General features: G+C 34.5%; 3 protein-coding genes across 3 annotated transcripts; 2 read left to right on the top strand and 1 right to left on the bottom strand.

Annotated features, from left to right (window-relative positions):
* The first annotated feature begins 16,143 nt into the window (after positions 1–16,143).
* On the top strand, positions 16,144–18,168 carry LOC17874554 (protein DETOXIFICATION 7). The gene is made up of 6 exons (XM_006279371.2): positions 16,144–16,934; positions 17,047–17,133; positions 17,209–17,265; positions 17,351–17,589; positions 17,658–17,863; positions 17,950–18,168. Exons 1-6 carry the CDS (start codon positions 16,144–16,146, stop codon positions 18,070–18,072), a joined length of 1,503 nt encoding a protein of 500 aa, XP_006279433.1. The 3' UTR covers positions 18,073–18,168.
* A 110-nt stretch (positions 18,169–18,278) lies between these two features.
* LOC17874556 (aspartic proteinase CDR1) lies at positions 18,279–19,608 on the bottom strand. The gene has a single exon (XM_006279368.2). The coding sequence runs from the start codon at positions 19,606–19,608 to the stop codon at positions 18,310–18,312; it is 1,299 nt and encodes a 432-aa protein (XP_006279430.1). The 3' UTR covers positions 18,279–18,309.
* A 1,434-nt stretch (positions 19,609–21,042) lies between these two features.
* Positions 21,043–21,978, top strand: LOC111829425 (uncharacterized mitochondrial protein AtMg00810-like). Its single transcript, XM_023778519.1, has one exon. The coding sequence runs from the start codon at positions 21,043–21,045 to the stop codon at positions 21,976–21,978; it is 936 nt and encodes a 311-aa protein (XP_023634287.1).
* The last annotated feature ends 137 nt before the right edge of the window (positions 21,979–22,115 follow it).

Genomic DNA, 22,115 nt, shown 5'->3' with positions numbered 1-22,115 from the left:
TATAGATTAAAACGTACCAACACAGTAAGTAGGGTCAAGATATCCACTCTTGATATCACTAAAAGATACGAATGAATAAAAATATTCAGAACTCAAAGAAGCAATATTCCTGAACCATGTCGTCGATCTCCAATGTATCATAAAACGATGATCAGTTGGTCTAAAAGCACCAATAACTCTGCTCATTGAAAATCCTGAAATTAATATCCAATTTCCCTCATGAAGTCTTTGTGTAAAAACATCTTCAAATTCTTGACCCATCACGGCATGAATTTTTTGACCCTAAAATACAAACAAATAAATTAACTCGATCTTGTAGCAAATATAAAATAAAAGTAATATAAGATCGTTATCTATTAGAAACCTAAAACAAAAAAGAAGTAGCGTATAAACACAGAATTCAATACTCTAATTCAGAAGCATACCTTTCCATCTACTAAAATAAGATCGAGTGAATTGTAAGGAGGAGTAGTACACGTAAATTTCCTCAGAATCTTAACTTTTATTTTCCACTCATGTGTCAATGGATTCAAAGTAGACACATCAAAGAAATTATCTTTTTTCCCTATCTTTTTCTTGATAGCATTAGAAAGTAGGTTAGCCATCTTAATATTTTGTAGTTTCTAATGCAAACTCTTATTCTGAATATTTCGATATAAATAGAGTTCGGTATGGTAAAATATATGTATATTTTACATTTATTTACGTGTGAAATATTCTCATCTATAATAGTTTTGTTATAAATAATTTTTTAGAATGATAATAATTATCATACGAAATTTATTCAAAAGATTTATTATTTCTTGGATGAGATAACAACACATATCTTACATAATGATGAAACGGAAAATACTTAACAAATTTAAATTACAGAAATAGATTATTATTCCTCATCGGAGCTGTCATCTTCAGGATTGACCTCTGGTTGTTCACCCCTGTGTACAATTAAATTAGTAAGTAATTATTAATATTGCATTTAATTATTACATGTTTTACAATAAACTACGAAAAAGGTATTGTCAAATGTTAAACTTACAACAATGTCTCAAAGTTCATTTCCATGAACTCTATATTAAGGAAAATTCTTGAACAGCCATATTGAGAAATCAGAGATGGGATACCTATGTAAATCATAGAATAATGAGTAGCTAAGTTTTAAAACATACAGAAAATTATACACTAAACATGTGAAATAATATTATAGACAAAGATTTAATAATGTAAGAATATTAGTACTAACCTTCATACACAGAGATTCTCCAAAAACGCAAAACACACATTATAGATTCCTCAGCATCATCATCATAATCTATAAGAATTTGCTCCAATTTGTTTTCAAATTCTTTTGCGGATTTTCCCACTGCAACACAGATTATTTCTTTTTGCCTAATCATAAAACTACATGTCAGTCTAATATAAGTTTTTATAAAATCTCAATATGTAGGCAATTCAAAATATGCTCACGTTTCATCCGTAAGGGTGAATGTCACTACACTTTCGGTATTAGAGTAGCCATTTTGTTCGTCTATAAATGTTACTTCACGAATCTGTGAAACATTAGAGACAATACCGCTAGCATCTGTACACAAAGTAAGAAGAAAATATTTCAGAACATTTCAATTTAATGTTTTTCGATATTGTAATTGTATTAAATATACAGACTATAAGTACACATACCTACACAATACTTCCTATCTTCCACGTGAGAATTTTGAAGCTGCGTGCATGTAACAAAGTTAAAATAAGAACTCCTATCCTTCTCTTCCACTTCGCGCATTGTTGTTTGGTAGATCGTCCTTATTGTCAAGTGATGGCGAGAATTTTTAACTTGTAAATTATTCTCCATAACTTGAAAGTTGGAAAGTAGATACCACTTTTCCTCAACAATGAGATTATGGAATGGTGATGCGTACCGAATGTATGGAATTGTTGCATCAATCCTACAACCCTGTGTTATAAAAGAATAAAGCATTTAACGTTAGAAAATAACTATAATCAGCATAATAAAGTTAAACAGAAAATATGTATAACTTATTAACCTGTTGATCTACTAATATCATGTTCTTCCTCTTCCCTTCCGAATCAACCTTCGGCTTCCAGACAGCCAAAAGTTTAACAAATACACTCCAGTTAGTAGAATTCGTAGAGATATCAGCGAACGAATGTTGTCCTGCCATCTGCTTAAGAGAATAATAATTTGTAGGCAAAGTTGAGAATGATATTTGTTTAGCTCAGTCATCTTCCTCGAAGGTGTTTATATATAACGAAACCAGTAGAGTTATTAGCCGTTTCATTTCAACCTTTTCATTAACTTACAAATAAATGAACGGTCAACAAAATTAAAACACTATTGAATTACTCTAAAATCTCAGCCTATACTGACATTGCTTTGAATGACCTATGCATGTATCTTTAACATGTGAATTCGCCTCACTTGTCATTCCTATAAACCAATATCATATTTTTTAATATGCTCGTTATAAATCAATTTATGTTTGCAAAAGGAGGAAAAGGTAAAGATAAGGTTTTGAGATCTTATGTAGATTTCAATGTGTAAATACAACAGTTTATAGATATCGTTGGCACTTCACGGGAAAAATAAGAGGTATTTATAATTGTCTATATCTATTGAAAACTCCTAGATCATCCTTCGATTTACTATGTTGCATGTGAACTTGTAAAACTCTTTCCTTTTATAAAACAATAGTACATAGAGGATGATTTTGCTATAATCAAAAAGAGGCCAATCAATGATAAAAGAATTGCATTATTAAATTTCATGAGATTATTATTCAGATAACGTGTTTGCTCGTTTTAAATTTTAATTGTTAGAGATGTTATAAGATTAACATATAAGATTTGGTTTCACTTTTTTAAACTCCATCGGTTCGATGAAAGCATAACTTACATAGTAACTTCATTGTAATTCTATCCGTGTATGCCATTTCGATTTACTCAATCATATTATATCAAACGCCATGACAAATGAAGCTATCTATATTGAAATCTCCAAGGTCACCAACTCGATTTACTATGCTGCATGTGATTCATTAAAACCCTATCCTCACAAACAACAACAGTCCAAACTGCCAGATTTATTGTTTCGCGTGAAAGACTTACATTATTAGATAGGAATCATATCGATTTGTGAAAAAAATTAACAACTTTATATCAAAAACATTTAATATATTCGAAGCTGCGGTTTGGGGAAAATTTCATAATTTTAAATAGCATATAAAACGGAAAGCATGATATGAGAAAGACGTATAATTGAGTATTTAAAAGAGAAGTCATGAAGTGTAAAGATTAAAACCAAACTGAATTATGAAAAACATGAAAAACGAATTTAGCGATTCTCTTAATCATAGACGTTGTCTACTTATGCGGGTAGACCTCCTTGGATTCCTAAGAAAATAATATATGAAACAAAACTATATCAATAACATAACAAAGATTAACTATAATTTTTGTTGATGCAAATACACTTACATTACTACGAAGTTGTCCACCTCCGGAATATTTGGATTGAGTCTTACTTGGGTACAAATGGTGTTAGACACAGTTCTTTTTCCTATAATAAGAATAACATTTTTAAAATATATTAAATAACAAATATACTATACTATCATAGATAAAATACGTTATCTGAATAATAATTTTATGAATACGTACCTTGAAAAACGTCTATTACTCCCCATCGAATCACACAAATGAGACTTTGGTTTTGCAAAACTTTGTAGGTCTTATAGAAGTTAACGGCCGATGATCCAGTCAACTCACATCCTAAAATGACTCCACTATATTGGCAACATCACAAATAATCATTAGCAATATATAGTCATACCAAATACATTTATAATAATGATGATAAAAGAACTATATTAAATATTTGCATAGTTAGAAACAAAAAACCTGGTGTTTCGAAGTTCAAAAGAAATCTTATGATGTTCAGAATAATCTTTTTTGTTATCAACCTCTTCGTCGACATTTTGATTATCAATATCGTCTTCTTCTTGGTCGACATCTTCATTAGATTGACTCCCATTATATTCCTCCTCATCATAAGTTTCTTCTTGTGTATCATTATAACCAATATCTTCTTCGTCACTACCGCTATCATCATATCCTTCAGTTTCGGTTTCTGTTTCATCGTCTTCATGATCTTCTTCTTCAGAACTACTACTTTCGCCGTATCCATCACTCCCATATTCATTATCTTCCGTATCCATAATCTCATAAAAACCTTCATCTTCAACATCCTCCTCTTCTTCAGATTGCTCATAGTCCTCATCCATTGCATCTTCTTCATCGTCAATATGATCAGTGTAAATACTATCATCGTCAGAATCTTCGAATTCATAATCATTATGACGACGAACCTTGGAAGTACATCCATTGTTGGAAAGTCCATCTCGGCAAATAAACTTGAAGAGATGTTGAATATGAACGGATCTTGATCTAGACACAGATTGGACGATTTTTTTCTGCTCACTATCGTTGTTTACATGGTCCCAAGTATCAAACTTTCCTACGTTAATAACTTCTACAATGATATCTAATAAATAAAAAAATAAAAAATAATCATTATAAATATAAACCCTAATGTAAAATAACATAGGAAAGAGACAGAAACCATAGTTTCACTTAATCTTAAAACACATCATTATAATAACTTACCGACCAAGTAATCATCACAATGAGTACCATCCAATATATGTTTATAATCGATAAAATCAAAGTACTCTCCACCTCCAATAATCGTAGCCTTCTTAATCATGGTTTGACACAAAATAATAACTTTGTATCGATGAGTAGTGGTTTTGCAAGACCCATATTGATCCACCACTTTGAAGTTTTCGATTTCAAGCCAATCACCAACAGCATATTTTGAAATAAATCTATCATAAAGAATGCCACGGAAGGAACACTGAACCTTTTCACCCTACAAAAATTGTTAGATACTGGTTAAGTTAGATTATGGTATCAAATCGTAATATTTATGAACATGTAATTTATTAAATTAAATTTTAAATCGCATGTTATTCAGACAGCTATCAAACCTGAATATCAACTAAAACCATCTCCAAACTTGGTCCAAGTTTCAAAAAATTCTCCTCCCATAAACACAACACTTTAACCTGAATTCTCCAACCATATTTCGAAGGATTCAAACGTGATACACCATCAACAGCATGAATGTTCACCATAATGAAACTTGAATAAGAATAGAAACAAATCTATTTAGGTATTGAAAATACTAACTGAATTAATTTTTTTATTAAAAACTGAGTAATGAAAACAAAATAAAAACCTAACTAATCGTTGGAGCTATGAAAACTTGAACAATGAATGGTCATATATATATAAACAAATATAATCGTTTAATATATGTATAATTATCGATATGAATAATGTCCTTTATTAATATGGACATTTATCTTTAACTTATATAAATATTTTACTTTTTATAATCTGATCGACTTACAATTATCATTATAAATATGTAAAATTTATAATTATCTTAATGTAAATTTTTTTAAAAAATACGATTAGGAAAATCTGAGACAGTGTATAAATAAATAAGCAAATATATAGTATATATAATAGGCAATATTGTGAAATTCCCTATATTGAACCACTAATTACTAACATATTTATCGTTTTATATATTATTATATAACCTTATAAATTTCTGGTATATATCGGATATGTATTTCAATCATATATATTTAATAAATTGGATATATACAATATATTTTGTAGATATTTACTAACTTGAATAGATACAATAAACAAATGATTTTTTTTTTTGATTAACTTATATAAGCTAATCAAGATATTTATCTCTATCCTTTTCAGATTTAATAATTAGACCTTAATATTTTTATCCATCGTTAAAATTAATTAGTTTTAAACATATGTTTATTTTTTAAGTTACACACTTATTGCATATCAAGAAGATGTAATAAAGGTTTCTTAAATATTTTTCAACTATATTATCAAACAGTTTGATATAAACAACTCAGTAATTATCACTTGTTTATCAAAAGTGAATAATAATATGCATGTTTCGAAATAATAATTCAGAAATTACTCGTTACAAATTTTTTTAACAATATCAGAATATTAAATTCTTGAGTATAGGGTTTGCTAATGATGTCTAAACTTGAAACTTAATTTAATTAGTAATAAAAAGGTAAAAAAAAAACAAAAACATTATTTTTACCTAATAAATCTAAGATACATCATAAAACCTAAAAATACAATTATAAGGATGAACAAAACTTTTTGGATTCGTGGCTTTCTTCTTTTTTTTTGGAAACCCTTGCTTCCACCGATTTTCTTTAGTAATCCAAAAAAACCCCCTTGGAATTTCCTCATATTTGTATAGCTTTGCTTCAACATCTATTGAATTGGCTTCGATCCAACTTTGAAATTTAGATCCACGATTTGTAGCTAGCAATGTAGAATCTTCTTTGATATCCTCTATAAAAAATAATATTTTAAAAAACTAAATTAGAAATTCTGCTGAAGAATCAATATATAAATTAAACCCTAAATAATATACCTAACCCAAAAAATGATGTAACCATAGACAACAATGTATAATTAATTGACATTGCATCACAAACAACAACTACACGATATAGAAAACAGTAATTAGAGGAAGATAAACAAAAAGAAGAACAAAGATGAGAATAATATATAAATTAAACCGAAAATAATATATCTAATCCAAAAGGTGATGTAACCATAGACAAAAGTGTAGTATTACTTGACATTATATCCCAAACAACACTACACAATAAAGAAAACAGTAAGTAGAGGACGATGAACAAAAATAAGAACAAAGATCAGTACCAAAATATAATTCCGCGAACATGATATAAAAGTTTAGGTTTAGTTTTTTTGTTTTAGTTATGGGGAGACCATTGAAACTCTAATATTTATAGTAGCAGACTTTTTTTTTTTCCTAGGGTTTCAATTTGATACGTATTTTTTAACGGGCTTTTGGAATAAGCCCGTCTCATCTAAACCCTAAACCTAAAACACTCTATATCGTTTTTTTTAACTAATTTCGGTTAGGGTTTTAAAATTTCTAATCTTGAGGGTTAGGTTTTGATTTTAAAAGAACTTACTAAAACTTTTAATCAGGGGTATTTTTTCATTAAGGGTAAAACGGTATCCCGGTCTCAACTTAATTTTCGTTTTTGTCTTCCAAATTGCCGAATTTTTTTTTTTTTTTTAATTAACTAAGGATTAAGGAAAAGATTACAACTAAAGGTATTTTTCATTAAGGGTAACTTAGTAATATTTTTGTGAGATTGAATGTGAGCACTTTCGACTACTGCTTTAATAATATAGATTTTGAGTTTAAATAAATTCAAATTTGAAATTCAAATTTTAAAACTTAAAATCAGATGAATTTAAACAAAATTTAGAAGATAAAAGAGTTTTTAGAGGTTAGTCTTTTAATGAGAGATGTGGTTTGAATCCTCTTTGGGACCACTCTCTTGATTTGTTCATGGCTTTGGCCATGTCTTGAGTCAAGAGACCTTGTGCCTAGTGTAACTTGAAATCTAGTGCACATCCAATCTTGAACTCCAACATCTTGACACTAACACACATGCTTTTGAGCTGATTCATCCCCTTACACCAGCTTGTCTTTCCATTAGGCCTCTCCACAAGAACCACAACCAAAGCATTCCCTCTCGGTAAGTCTCTCGGGTTTACCCTTGTATCTTCCGGAGATTTAACTAGGTTGGATATTCTTGTGGTTTTCAAAGCTTTGTGGCCCATGGTTCTAACTAAAAGCATTGTGTTGTGCCATCTTTAGACATCAAACTCACCATCTTCAACGATTGACCTGTTTTAGACTTATAAGAACAGATTTTCAACAAGAGATTAGAGAGTAAAGTACTGAAAATAAAGAGAGTATAAGTAACAAGAGTATATGAGAATGATAGAGAATAAGTAACAAGAGAATATAGAGTATAAGTGCAAGTAAATAGAATAGACATAAATAAAGGAGATTTTTTTTTTGTCATCAATAAAGGAGAATAGCATAAGCAAACAGAATGGGCATAAATTAAAGAGAATAGAGAATTTGCTCAAGAGTTCAAATGCACAGAGTTTTGCTCTGTTTTCTTGAGTTTTAATGAAACTTTAACATCCAAGAGCATCCAAGAATCATTAAGAGTTTGGTACTTTAATGGCTGAAACATAATGGACCGTTGGTTAATGGATTTACCCACTGGTTAAAGACATGAACCCACTGAAATAACACATGAACAAGAGTTTTCCAGTGGATTTAAAGGAAACATGAGCCACGAAATACCATATTGAAGATGATTTTCTGGCCTAGTTGTAAAGCGAAAGCAAAAGAAACCTTTGGACAAAACTGTTTGTCCACCGGTTACAAAGATGCATCCTTAGAAACAAGCTTATATCCAAAAGACTAAGGGAAATATGGATGCAAAATTAAAGATCTTTCTCCTCCTCAAGTTTAAACATGGGAGTAACAACACAACCAAGAACAAACTTTCAACAACAAGAGGTGGGAGAGAAAAACTTTCAAAACAACAAATAAAGAAAATGCTTTAGAGAACGAGTTCTTAAGTTCTTGAAGAACCAAGAGAGCGACCCGCTCTGGTACCATGTTAGTTTCTATGAGACTAAGCTAATAATAGAGAGTAGACAATCACTTGATGAATGAATCTCTCTTTAACCATACAAGGGAACTCGTTCTTAAGATGAAGAGACCAACATCTTGTGATGGAATCCACACATATATCCAACAATATGTCTAAATACACTAGAGAGTAAATCAAGTATATGAAGGAGAAAGCATCTAGTTTGTGTTTAGATTTGAGGAACAAGAATGAGAAAGAGATTGAGAGAGAAGATGAATAGTAACCAAGAATATAAGAGAGAGAATTGCTCTCTCTTACTTCATTAGGTTTACAGCCACACATATATTTAGGTGGGATAAGAGATAAGCTTACAAGGGAAGTTAATAATATAAATAATGATAATCTATTTTATCTCTTAACATCCCCCGTATGTATAGTATAGACCAATATAGAGACGAACCTAATGGTCTATACTATCCGAACTTAGTCAATATAGAATAGACCAATATAAAGTAGAACATAATCGTCTATTTTATCTTGACCTACTCAATACTAATTACATCCAATCACCGGCTGATAATACTTTGTTTGTCAAAATAGCAAATGATTCATTTGTTGCTGTGTTAGTGTATGTAGATGACATAATGATAGCAAGTAATAATGATGATGCAGTGGAGAGTTTGAAAGCCTTGTTGAGATCAGAGTTTAAGATCAAAGATCTAGGCCCAGCTAGGTTCTTTCTTGGTTTAGAAATAGCAAGATCATCTCAAGGTATTTCAATATGTCAGAGAAAGTATGCTTAAAATTTACTCACAGATGCGGATATGCTTGGATGTTCACCGAGTTATGTTCCTATGGATCCGAATAAACATATCACCAAAGATATGGGAACATTATTGTCGAGTCCTACACCTTATAGAGAGCTGGTTGGACGTCTTCTTTGCTTGACAATAACAAGACCGGACATCACGTTTGTGGTGCATCAACTTATCTGCTCCATTAGACATCCACTTGCAGGCTGCATATAAAGTTCTAAGATATATAAAAGCAAATCCAGGGCAAGGTCTGATGTACTCTGCTAATTCAGAGCTTTGTCTAAATGCTTTCTCAGATGCAGATTGGGCTACATGTCAGGAAACAAGGAGATCTATAACAGGATACTACATCTATATTGGATCATCTTTGATTAGGAAATCTAAGAAGCAAGACGTTGCAAGCCGCAGTAGTACTGAATCCGAATATAGGAGCATGGCACAAGCTACTTGTGAGGTGATTTGGTTACAACAGTTGATTAAATATCTTCATATTAAAGTCACATGTCCAGCGAAGTTATTTTGTGATAACAAGTCAGCCTTGCATATTGCTAAGAATCCAGTGTTTCATGAAAGAACAAAACACATATAGATTAATAGCCATACTGTCAGAGATCATATTAAAGCAGGCACTCTTATTGTTCTTCATGTACCTACAGAGGAACAACATGCTGATATTTTGACTAAACCTCTACAACCTAGTCCTTTTCATCGTCTACTTCCAAAGATGTCACTGTCAAGTCTCTATCTTCCTAAACCAGGCACTTAGAAGATAAAGACTTGAGAGGGTGTATTGAGGATGATTTCTGATCTGCTTGGTTAAAACCGGTTTAATACTGGTTAAGTGTAGTTGGTTCAATGTTGAGATTAGAGTACTGATATATAATGTAAACAGATACTCATTGTACGTTTTAAGCTTTGTAACAGCATTTTTGAGCTGATTAATAAAGTTCGTTTCTCTCCTCCGTCATCTATCTTTTCTGGTAAATCGGAGTTTGAATAATGAGACTTGACATCATCGTTCATATTGTAAGTGCATATGTGTGACTAATTTAACTATGTGTATGATCGACTTCGAGTACGTATGAGTATAAAGTAAATAAGGCACAAGCTTTGTTAACGGGGTTCGGATAACCTACATCCCCGGGACCTAGTCCAGAATTCATTAACTAGAAAAGTTCGCAACCTACAATTGCTATATTGAATCCACCAACTCTTTCCTAGAATTACAATGAAAGAAGACTACTACTAATTTTCTTTTCCGACTAGTGAAGATCTTCTACTAAACCATCAAAAGATCTCTCTATCTTGTTGATGGAGCGACGCCACACACCTTGTGTGCATCTTCTCGAGAATACCCTGAGGTGCGCAAGTCTTCATGAAGCGCCCTCTTAGTATTTATAACAATTGCTCAACCCTAAAGATTGACAATCTTCCTATTCCTTCACCAAATAGGAATTAGCAAATTTCCTTTGTTCTTTATAGATAAGGAAATTTGTCTTTCACGTTCTCATCTTTAATGTACTATTCAAGATGTTTAACCAGCAATTCAGCTTTTCTCAAAATAAGTGTACCAGCTCATCTTGATGTCCATTTTTTCTTTCTTGAGAATCTGCCTCGTAGTCTCCTTCTCTTTGAACAAACATGCTTCCTAACTTACTTGTAGAAAACTTGGATCTATCTTTGCACTGCTGATATTTTGTTAGACTTAAACCATTCTGTTGGCTTTCCTTGTAGCTAACTCTCACCAACTGATCTACTGACGTTCTTGAGACTCTCCCTTTTTTTTAACACAATGATAATCAATCTCAAGGTTGATAAATCCTTAATTTAACTATGTTCCTTGCCTCTGAATCCTTTGCACTTCTACCAAAATTTCTGCAAAATCTTATCTGAAATTCATTGGTTCATAAAACTCTGAAACAACTGTTCTGAAAAGTCATCGTTCAACTATGTTCCTGGACTCTAAATCCATTACCCTTAAACTGGAATCTAGTTTCACATGTCTGGTGTATCTCTACCAAATTGCATCTCATTCCGAGTTCAGCTGATCGTCGGTTTAATGTCTCCATCATAGGTGGTCAGATCTGAAACTTGAGATAATCTGTGCCTAGATCAGATTGAAGAAGCTCAAATAAACTACAAGCCAACCGTCCAAATCTCAATCCCACCGTTGCAACTCAAAACAGAATTTCAGCTCAATCAGAATACGTTTCATCCACTAAAAGTTACCTTCAATCAGACATCTTGAAACTGTTTTCTCATCACTTCTCTAATCTGTAAATCATATACATTGATGATATAGTTCATATCTCCTTTTTCCTGTCTTCTCCCCCATAGTTGCAGCTCTCTATTCTTCATGACTAACAAGATACCCTTTTCCTTAAAATTAAGATGCGCAAGCTAGCCTTCAAGATGTTACTTCACAACTTCTTCTCTTGAAGCAACTAAAATTCTGTCTTTCTCATCAGTTTTGATATAGAGCACAAATGGAGTAGCAAATCAACCCAGAAAATTATTAAATTTGGTGGGAATATCAACAACAGTCATACGAAGACACAGCAAAAGCAGATCACGATTCGGATATACGGTTTGAAAGTTACCGCCTTTTTTATAGAGCAGATCCGGAATGATGCAGCCTAGCCAACTTTGAGAACAATTTCCCATAAAACCACAAGGAATCAGACAGCTATCTTTATACCATTGGAAGATCTAGCTTTCAAGTTTTCAGAACAACTTTGATAGCTCAAATCGGAGGTCTGTAGCCAAAGTAACTGAAGAATAAAGTAGCAACCCGGAGTCAGAACAATATCTTATAAGTCTGAACTCTTAACATGAAATCACAGCAAATGCAGACTAAATTCCAAATTTCATGAGGGTGAGATTACTCTTGATCATATGCATAGAGTCATGAGCTTCTACAAACAAAACTTTCTCAACCGGAACTAACAATGATGTCAATCTATATAATTTTTTCTTCCACAAGCTTCCTTCATTCTAAGATTGAAATACGTTGTTGTTCACTGTGTTTCTCCAAACTTTTACTTGATCTAATTAAGAATGCATCAATCTTCTCCTTCAGCATTCTTTGATTCATCTTTCTTTCTCATGACAAGAACCATCTGTAGCTGCATCATGAACAAAAATCCCTTTTCTCTTAGCTTTGAACAAAAGCACACTCTTTGTTTTCTTCCCACGAAGCTCTTTCTATGAGACGCAACATTCTTCTCCCTCTTGTTGATTGTGTGTCTCAATAAGACAAAGATTCCAATTCACGACACATACATCAACACATTTCCAAATCAGAATTCAACCAATCAAGAAGCCTAATCCGAAACACTTTCTTCTTTGTGGCTTGACAATACTCTGTGTCTCCTCCTCAACATTACTTCATATAACTGAACGTTGTGAAATGTTGAGCCATTCCTCTGATTTCTTATCATCTCAAGTAGAGAGGCTGGTAACAGAGACATAACTCTCTGAACTATCTCTATAAATTTGCTGCAAGCTTGAGCTCTTTAATCTCCACTCTTCTTCGTGAAATACAACTGCTAAAGAATCTAAATTAACTCCTCAGGAAGACCATCATTTAGCTAGGTTCTCAAAATCTTCTTTCTTATAATTCATGGACAGCCACCTCAAAACTTTTTCCCGTCTTCCCTATGAATTTAGCTATCCTCTTGATGTTTTCTTGAAACCCAGAAGTTGATCAAACCACCTTTGCTTGATGATTTTCTTTTCTGATGATTCCACAGCCAATAACAAGAATAACTTGAGATGATCCTGAATCGAGAACTCTTTGAAATGTTGAACCAAAACTGTATATGGCTTCGAGCTTTAATTAAGTTTCAGAGCAAGCCCATCAAACCGCTTTGCCACGCGACAACTGAAACTGATTTGTTTACCATATCCGGTCAGACAAAGCAACGTCTCCGGCGAAAACTTATACATGTGGCATGCCTCTCCTTCCTCTGATAAACTGAGTAATTTTGGCGAATAGGATTGTAATCTCCACCTATGAACTCAATATCTGGCAAATATTCCACCAGTACCAGACTTAAAGACACTTCAAACTCGCAAATTAAGCCGCTTTGATTTTTTTTTTAAATTCGTGTGATGAAACAATCTCTTAATTCCAATCTTGTCGAATTTGGAAAACCAGAACTCTAAGTTTCGACCTGACAAATTTTCACCGGGAAACATATATCTTCCCTTATAAGAATTAACTTCCTGCCAAGAAAATACAATAAACAAAATCAGATTTACCAGCTTTACTAGTTTTACCAGTTCCAGTACTACTTGGTTTTACCAGTTTTACCATTTATACGAGTTATACCAGTACTACCAGTTTTACTAGTTATACTATATTTACCACAGTGTCTAGTTTTACTAGTTCTACTCAAAATCGAATTTCGATTCCGGGTTCTAAACTCTGCAATTCAAGACGAATCTGGGTCTAAAATTCATTCTAATCAACTAAATAGCTCACTCAACCCATAACCCATGGTCAAACATCCAATGTGCTAAGAATTTATCTTCTCAACCAAAATTCAATCAAATTTCAAAAATCTAAACAAATATGAAGCTTATAGTTGAAGAATGTACCTGCATTTTGGAGCTTTGTACAGCTCAAAAGAGAAGAAGAAACGCAGGGCCTCCGATTGTGGAATAAAATTGTGAAAAAGGGTATGAGAGATGAATTCTCAAACAAAAAGCACCTTGATTTCTTCTCTTTCACACCACACGATTAAACCCCTATGTGCTCCATGTCGAACACAGACAAGAACTGTAGCTTCACCACCTGATGGGCCAACATATATATTCACAATAAAACAGGCCCATGTAATATCTTGAGGTCCATGTACCGTTAACAGAAGCCCAAACAAAAACATAAAACCGTAACTGTTCCTTCTTGTCTTTCTTTTTCCCCACGCTTGACATACTATCAGAAGCAAACCAGACTTTGATCGATGCTTTCCATGTTCTAGGTGACTATTCATAGCAGAAGACATACTCTTATTAGTAACCGTAGATCATGTGCACTTTATTTACCTTTGCTTCGACTTTTCTCACACATACACAACAACTTCTAATTCTCCGCTAGCCACACATCCAAGATCGAACACCCGAAACAAGAAAAGATCTCTATCGAGAACCCGCTCTGATACCAATTGTAACTGCATATGTGTGACTAATTCAACTATGTGTATGATCGACTTCGAGTACGTATGAGCATAAAGTAAATAAGGCACAAGCTTTGTTAACGGGGTTCGGATAACCTACATCCCCGGGACCTAGTCCAGAATTCATTAACTAGAAAAGTTCGCAACCTACAATTGCTATATGGAATCCACCAACTCTTTCCTAGAATTACAATGAAAGAAGACTACCACTAATTGTATTTTCCGACTAGTGTAGACCTTCTACTAAACCATCAAAAGATCTCTCTATCTTGTTGATCGGGCGACGCCACACACCTTGTGTGCACCTTCTCGAGAATACCCTGAGGCGCGCAAGTCTTCGTGAAGCGCCCTCTTGGTATTTATAACAATTGCTCAACCCTAAAGATTGACAATTTTCCTATTCCTTCACCAAATAGGAATTGGCAAATTTCCTTTGTTCTCTATAGATAAGGAAATTTGTCTTTCACGTTCTCATCTTGAATGTACTATTCAAGATGTTTATCCAGCTCAGCAACCGCCTATTGGCTTGTCCAATTCGGTCCCAAACTTCTGTACTTCAACTCTTCAAGTAGTCACACAGCTCGGTTTCTTGTACTGCCTCTTGTACTACTTCACGTACTCGCCCAAATTAGCTTCTTGTACTACTTTCTGTATTGACGTCATAACTAGTACAAGCAATGCTTCATCTTCTATGTCAGTTATATCCATTCACTTCATGTATCATTGTAATCCCTTGACATATTGAGATAGCTCATTCAACACCACATCTTCACATGATTCACAGAAAGCTGACATGGTCGCCTAGGTCTTTGGTCATGTTCATCGTAGAACTCATTGTTAGAATAAAGAACCTTTAAAATGAGCTGGCTAGGTAGGATCTTTCTTCATATAGGGGGCATAAGAAATCTTGTCATACAGTAGTGTATTTGTTATGAACCAACTTTTGCTTAAGGAATAAGAGAGATTCTAAAAGCTTAGCTCCCTCTTAACCCTAGTCTCTCTTAGAGATTAAGCTTAATTCTTGGGGCTTCCTTTCTCATTACCATAAAGACCTATATTTATATAGGCCAAGATTACAACTTAAGCAAAACCTAAACGTGAAAAAGAAACAACCAAACCTAATGTTAAAAGTAAAACTAACAAAACCTAATTTTATTAATAACCCTAGTAAACCAAAACACCAAACTCTTTGTCATAAGATCCTAACCATAGTCACATATCAGTATTTTGCAATTTGGATATAAAATATTTTAGAAACATGTGTAGTAATTAGAAAAATTTGTCTTTAAATTTTCTTAGTTCATGAAATAAGAAACATCTCTGACCCAAATAGTTGGCTTTAAATAATGTTTTGATTCTCTTCTTGACATCTCACCATCCTCTGTTATTAAAATGGAGACGACTTCAGTTAGTCTTTATTTAATTTTGTTTCTTTGTTTCAAAAGATTTTAAAGATGTTTTGAAGTAATTTAAAGATGTTTTTGATCGAATAACGTTTTGTTGATTGACCAAACGATGGGAAAGGAGTTCTCGTTGGTGCTGGAGGAGGAACAAGAAGATAACATGAATGGGACAAGTTATTTGTCAGTGGAGATGATGAAGAAGGTGAGCTACATGGCGGCTCCAATGGTGGCAGTATCGGTTTCTCAGTGCCTCCTTCAAGTCATCTCCATGGTTATGGCTGGTCATTTGGACGAGCTTTCACTCTCAGGTGTCGCAATCGCCACTTCCCTCACCAACGTCACTGGTTTCAGCCTCCTCGTTGGGTTGGCAGGTGCTTTGGACACACTGTGTGGTCAAGCTTTTGGAGCAGAACAATATGGAAAAATTGGTTCATACACTTACAGCTCAATGCTTGTTCTTCTTGTCTTCTGTTTCCCAATCTCTTTTTTATGGTTTTTCATGGAAAATATCTTAAAGCTCTTCCATCAAGATCCTCTCATATCTAAATTGGCTTGCAAATACTCAATCTGGCTCATACCGGCTTTATTTGGATATGCTCTTCTTCAACCTATGACTCGCTATTTCCAGTCCCAAGGATTGGTTCTTCCTCTCTTCATTAGCTCTCTTGGAGCTCTCTGTTTTCACATTCCCTTCTGTTGGCTTCTTGTCTATAAACTGAGATTTGGAATCGTTGGCTCTGCTTTGTCCATCGGTTTTTCATATTGGCTTAACGTATTTTTGCTTTGGATTTTCATGAGAGACTCTGCTTTGCATCATGAAATGAGTAATCTTCGTTTGCAAGAACTCATCTCGAGCATGAAGCAGTTCATCACCCTCGCCATCCCCTCTGCAATGATGATATGGTAATTTACATATGTAAACAAATTTCAACAACGTTTAAAGTTTCTTGATCTAATCTGATCTTCAATTGATCCATGACTCTTTATATTTTTCTGTTGTGCGGTGTAAGTAAAGTCTTGAATGGTGGTCATTTGAGATTCTACTACTAATGTCTGGACTCTTACCAAATTCAAAGCTCGAAACATCGGTGATATCAATTTGGTATATACATATAATTTATACAGATTCAAACAGTCAAATAAGCTTGTGATTATCCTAACTTTATTTACTGACCAGCCTCGCAACATCGACTGTGCATTTCCTTCTGGTGAATGCTATAGGAGCAGCCGCGAGGTTTTATCTACTTTGATTGTTCACAAGAATCTGTTTGATGTAAAGTAATACCTCTAAACCCTTTTTGTCTTGTTTGACACTATAGCACATATGTCTCAAACGAGCTAGGAGCTGGAAATCCAAAGGCAGTTCGAGCGGCCGTTAATTCTGCTATTTTCCTAGCTGGTGTTGCTGCAACCATATCAAGCATTTCTCTTTACAGCTACCGAAGAAGTTGGAGTTATATATTCAGCAACGAGAGAGAAGTGGCTCACTACACAACCCAAATCACACCCATTCTCTGTCTATCCATTGTCGTTAACAGCTTTCTTGCCGTGCTCTCGGGTAAAATGATTATACTTTGGTACTTGAAACCCAAGAAACGTAGGTTTATTTCTACATTTTCTCTTTAGGTGTTGCGAGAGGAACAGGGTGGCAACGTATAGGAGGTTATGCAAGCATAGGATCATATTATCTTGTAGGAATCCCGTTGGGTTGGATCTTATGTTTTGTCTTGAAATTAAGAGGGAAAGGACTTTGGATCAGTATACTCATATCCTCCACTCTCCAACTTAGTGTTCTTGCTTTTGTAACTTTCTTCAGCAACTGGGAAGAAGAGGTATATAAGTATATAACACAGCTCATTATCTTCTTCACTTCTGCTTATAGCTACAGTTTTGAATCTGCTTTTGGTTTGAGTTTCAGGCCACGAAGGCCAGGGCAAGAGTATTCGAGATGACACCTCAAGTGGAAGGTAAACAAAACACACAGAATATATTAAAAGAGGACACACAAGTTTTACTTAATGATGCTTCAGAAACTGTGTAAAAGCACTTTTTACGTACACTTATTGTATTCTTTTGGACCGACCCTGTATATATGTGCCATATTACCGAACCAGTAAAGCAGGAAGAAAAATAAACAATTGTCAGGAAATAAAAAGAGAAATATTAGGGAAAAAAAGCCTAAATATGTTGGATATATATATATATATATATATATATATATATATATTTTTTTTTTTTTTAAACCAGAGAAATATAATTAAGATAAGGTTATATGGAGCTACATTTTGGCACAATTAGTCTTCTTAAACGACATAGTTTTAGAAACTGTGTCGTATCCAACAAGGAAGTTCATCTGGGCCAAGTTGCCATATATGGTCATCCGGTCATTGCCAGAAAAAGCAAAGCAAGATAGACCTTCAGCAACCTCCACAAACGTATTCAAGTTCTCGAGTTTCACATCACCTCCTTTAAAATGAATAGTTATCTCGGGAAGTTTAAAGCTGGAGATGTTTTTATAACATAGATTCAAAAGTCCACTAGGATCTTGCATTGGATGTGCTTTGATTGTAGAAGCCACTACAGGTTCCAGCTTTTGTTGGAACTCGGGTGGGAATAGAGTTAGAGTGGTACCAGAGTCGATAATGATGTTTCCTTCTCCAGTTCCATTGTTTGTGCCCGAGAAATGAAGTTTCTTCCTTCCCACGCTAACGGCTTCTATGGTTAGGTAATAAAACGAGGGTGAATCTGCTTTCTGGACTAAAGGGGTTGACACCACTCCCTTTCCTGAGACGACGCCGTTTCTTCCAAAATTGATCTTGCTCGTTAGACCTGTTTGAGACGTTAAAGGTACTAAACAATAGGAGAATTTACCATTGATGGATTTCCCAAGTTGTGAGACCAACGAAGTAGATCCTCTTCCGAGTCCAATGATCCCTGACCCAGCCGGGTCAAATTTTCCACTGTTTTTGTGTCCGCACCCAATGGTAACGTTTCTAAGCGACATAGAGCGGCGATCAGTAGATCCAAGCGTCACAGTGTCAACGGCAACGACACCTTTCGTGTATGAAAAGTCACCGTATGCAATAATAAAGGAGCAAGTGTCTTCTGCTTTGGAACAAGAAGAGTCTTCTAGGGCACGACATTTGCTTGAGGAGCAAGAAACATTTTTGTATGTTGTAGATTCTTTTGGATTAAAGATTGGAGCCGTCTGTCGGTAACATTTTATGCAAGGCTTGCACTGCGTCCAGATCAAGTCGCTGCCCGTATCTGCAATCGCGAGTGTCGGGAACGGAGGGGTTCCAATCGATATGTTCATGAGATACTCACCGTGGTTTGATGTGATTACAGATTGTGCTGAGTTTGGTGAAGCTTCATACTTGGCCAACTGGAGTGTGCTGCGAGCGGAGCGGCGGATAGCATTTATCATACGTTGTGAAGAGGTTTCTGCGGGGTTGTAGAACGGTGATTTCGGGGAATCACGGTGGATCAGATCGACGGTGAAGCCATGTTTCGTATGGGCGTTAGTGTTTGAGAGTAACAAAAGAGAAAAGAGAGTTGTAAAAATGAGAGGAGCCATTTTGAGATGCCTTTGACAGATGTAACTAGCTATTTGAATAAGCTTATTGTTGACTGACTTGTGATATTTTGTGGTAAACTTTAAATGCTAAACGTAGTTATGGTAATGTATCTTCTTTGAAATTTGAATATTGACTAACTTTTTATTCTCATTAAGAGAACCTGTGAGTATGGAAAAAAAAAATAACTTATATATTGGAAAATGATTTATAGGAAAAAATTCTAAATTATAATTACTTGAAGTATATATTGAAATTTGAATATTGACTAATTTATTCTCATTAAGAGAACCTGTAATTATATGGAAAAAAAACAAATGACTTTAAAAGAGGTGTATCTTCAATCCAAAAACTGAATCCTTTTTTTTTTTTTGCAAGCTTGTTTTCTTTTAGAAAAACTGAATCCAAGCCAAGGATAAAGTGAAAAATAAATTGAATAAGAATAAAGAAGAAAAAAAGTTTTGTTTTATGAGTTTATTAGGAGGAGATAGGAAAGAATTATGCAAGCACAGTTTTGGTGAAGAAGAACGACTGGTATATTTGAATTTTGCCTTTTAAATCTGTATAAATGCTACAATAAGGTGATTGAAACTAGTAAACCATAAACACTTTATATGCCAATGGTCTCTCTAGAATAACAAAAAGAAGCTAAGCCTTATTTTCCATCTCTCCCACATCAACATAAAATTTCTGATATTTTCCAAGTTTAATACAATCACATTAGACATGTAAAAAATATATACAATCACATTAGTAATGCATGCCTTGTCATGTTTGTTTGGAGCGAATACTATCTAGCCGAGTCTTCAACCATTTGGAGAGGATCTCTCTACCTTATTTAGCTTCAATCAGACTTGTCTTGACCTTTAGAAGCTTAGTAAAAATGCAGCAAACGACAACATGTATTCATGAAACTGCAAAAATCTAAAACAAGGCTCAGTATTTACATGTCTTACCAAAGAATCTCTAAGAAGCCTAGTGTGGATTTAGCTTTGGAGACCTCTTTATTTGCCTAACTGTTACAACTCCAAAGTTTGGATCAGGAAATCGACATATTTTAATCGTCTATACTTTCATGTTCTTCAATCTATAATAGATATGCCTTAACTTGAGCGAATTCACGGATGTATTGAGGTGACAATATTAGAAACGAAAGAAACCTGCTTCACTATCTCTTCATATTAAGCAACTGTTTCATTTTAGCTTCTCCTGAGTCCTGACTGTCTCACTTGCTTAATCTTGGCAGTATTGTCATCAACCTGTTGAAAGAAAACTTATGGCTATGATTAAGCATCGTGCACAACAGATTCATATTGTTAGATGTATAAAAGCAAGGGAGCATTAACACATCTACTACTGATTCAACATCTGTTTGCCCGGCTTCAAGTTCACGTCTTGGATTCAACCTCCACTTACTTCACGTCTTCTCTAACCAAATGGTTTGGGAGCAGTATCACGTCTTCACGTCTTCCACTTACTTGAGTCAATGTTTTCATATGAAAGATTTGGGTGTTCTTAAGTATTTCTTGGGGACTGAAGTGGCTAGATCATCTCAAGGAATTTACATCTCCCAGCGAAAATATGCTTTGGATATAATTAATGAGTGTGGTTTGTTGGGTGGCCGTCCTGTTTGCACACCTATGCTTGAAAATCATAAGTTGGAAGTTGATCAAGGGGAGTATTTTGATACACCCGAACAATACCGTCGTTTGGTGGGACGTTTGGTCTATTTAACTATTACTAGGCCGGAACTCATGTACGTTGTACATGTTCTTGCTCAGTTTTTGCATCAGCCTCGGATGAAACATTGGTGGGCTGCCTTGCGTGTGGTTCGTTACCTCAAGAATAACCCGGGCCAAGGGATTTTATACACAGCTAACGGCGACTTGACACTATCCGGGTATTGTGATTCAGATTTTTCTACTTGCCCGATGTCTCGTCGTTCTCTCTCAGGGTTTGCTGTCTTACTTGGGGGTTCTGTTATTGCTTGGAAGACTAAGAAACAAGGTGTTGTTTCTAAATCTTCTGCAGAGGCTGAATATAGAGCTATGTCTTTCACTGTTTCCGAGCTCAAGTGGCTTAGTGCTCTCCTCTCTGATTTTGGTGTCTCGGCGACAGAGCCCATTAAACTACATTGCGACAATAAGGCTGCTTTACACATCGCGGTTAATCCTATGTTCCACGAGCGTACCAAGCACATCGAGCGTGATTGTCATTATGTCCGCGACGAAATTCAGAATGGTTTTCTTCAAACAGCATATGTTTCTACCACTAACCAGCTTGCTGATATATTCACCAAAGCTTTAGGCTTCCCAGCGTTCGAGTACCTTTGTTGCAAGTTGGGCATTTGGGATCTTCATGCGCCAACTTGAGGGGGAGTATTATGGGGTGGATTTGTAAATATTACACATGTCTCTAGCTTTCCTTATTTGCCTAATGTACTAGGGTTCTCGTGATGTATATATATTGTATCGTGTATCTAATAATAAGGGCAAGCCGTTCTATTCCG

The sequence above is a fragment of the Capsella rubella genome, unplaced genomic scaffold (assembly GCF_000375325.1).
Source record: "Capsella rubella cultivar Monte Gargano unplaced genomic scaffold, Caprub1_0 scaffold_12, whole genome shotgun sequence".
Lineage (NCBI taxonomy): Eukaryota > Viridiplantae > Streptophyta > Magnoliopsida > Brassicales > Brassicaceae > Capsella > Capsella rubella.
This window is presented reverse-complemented; position numbering and strand designations above follow the sequence as displayed.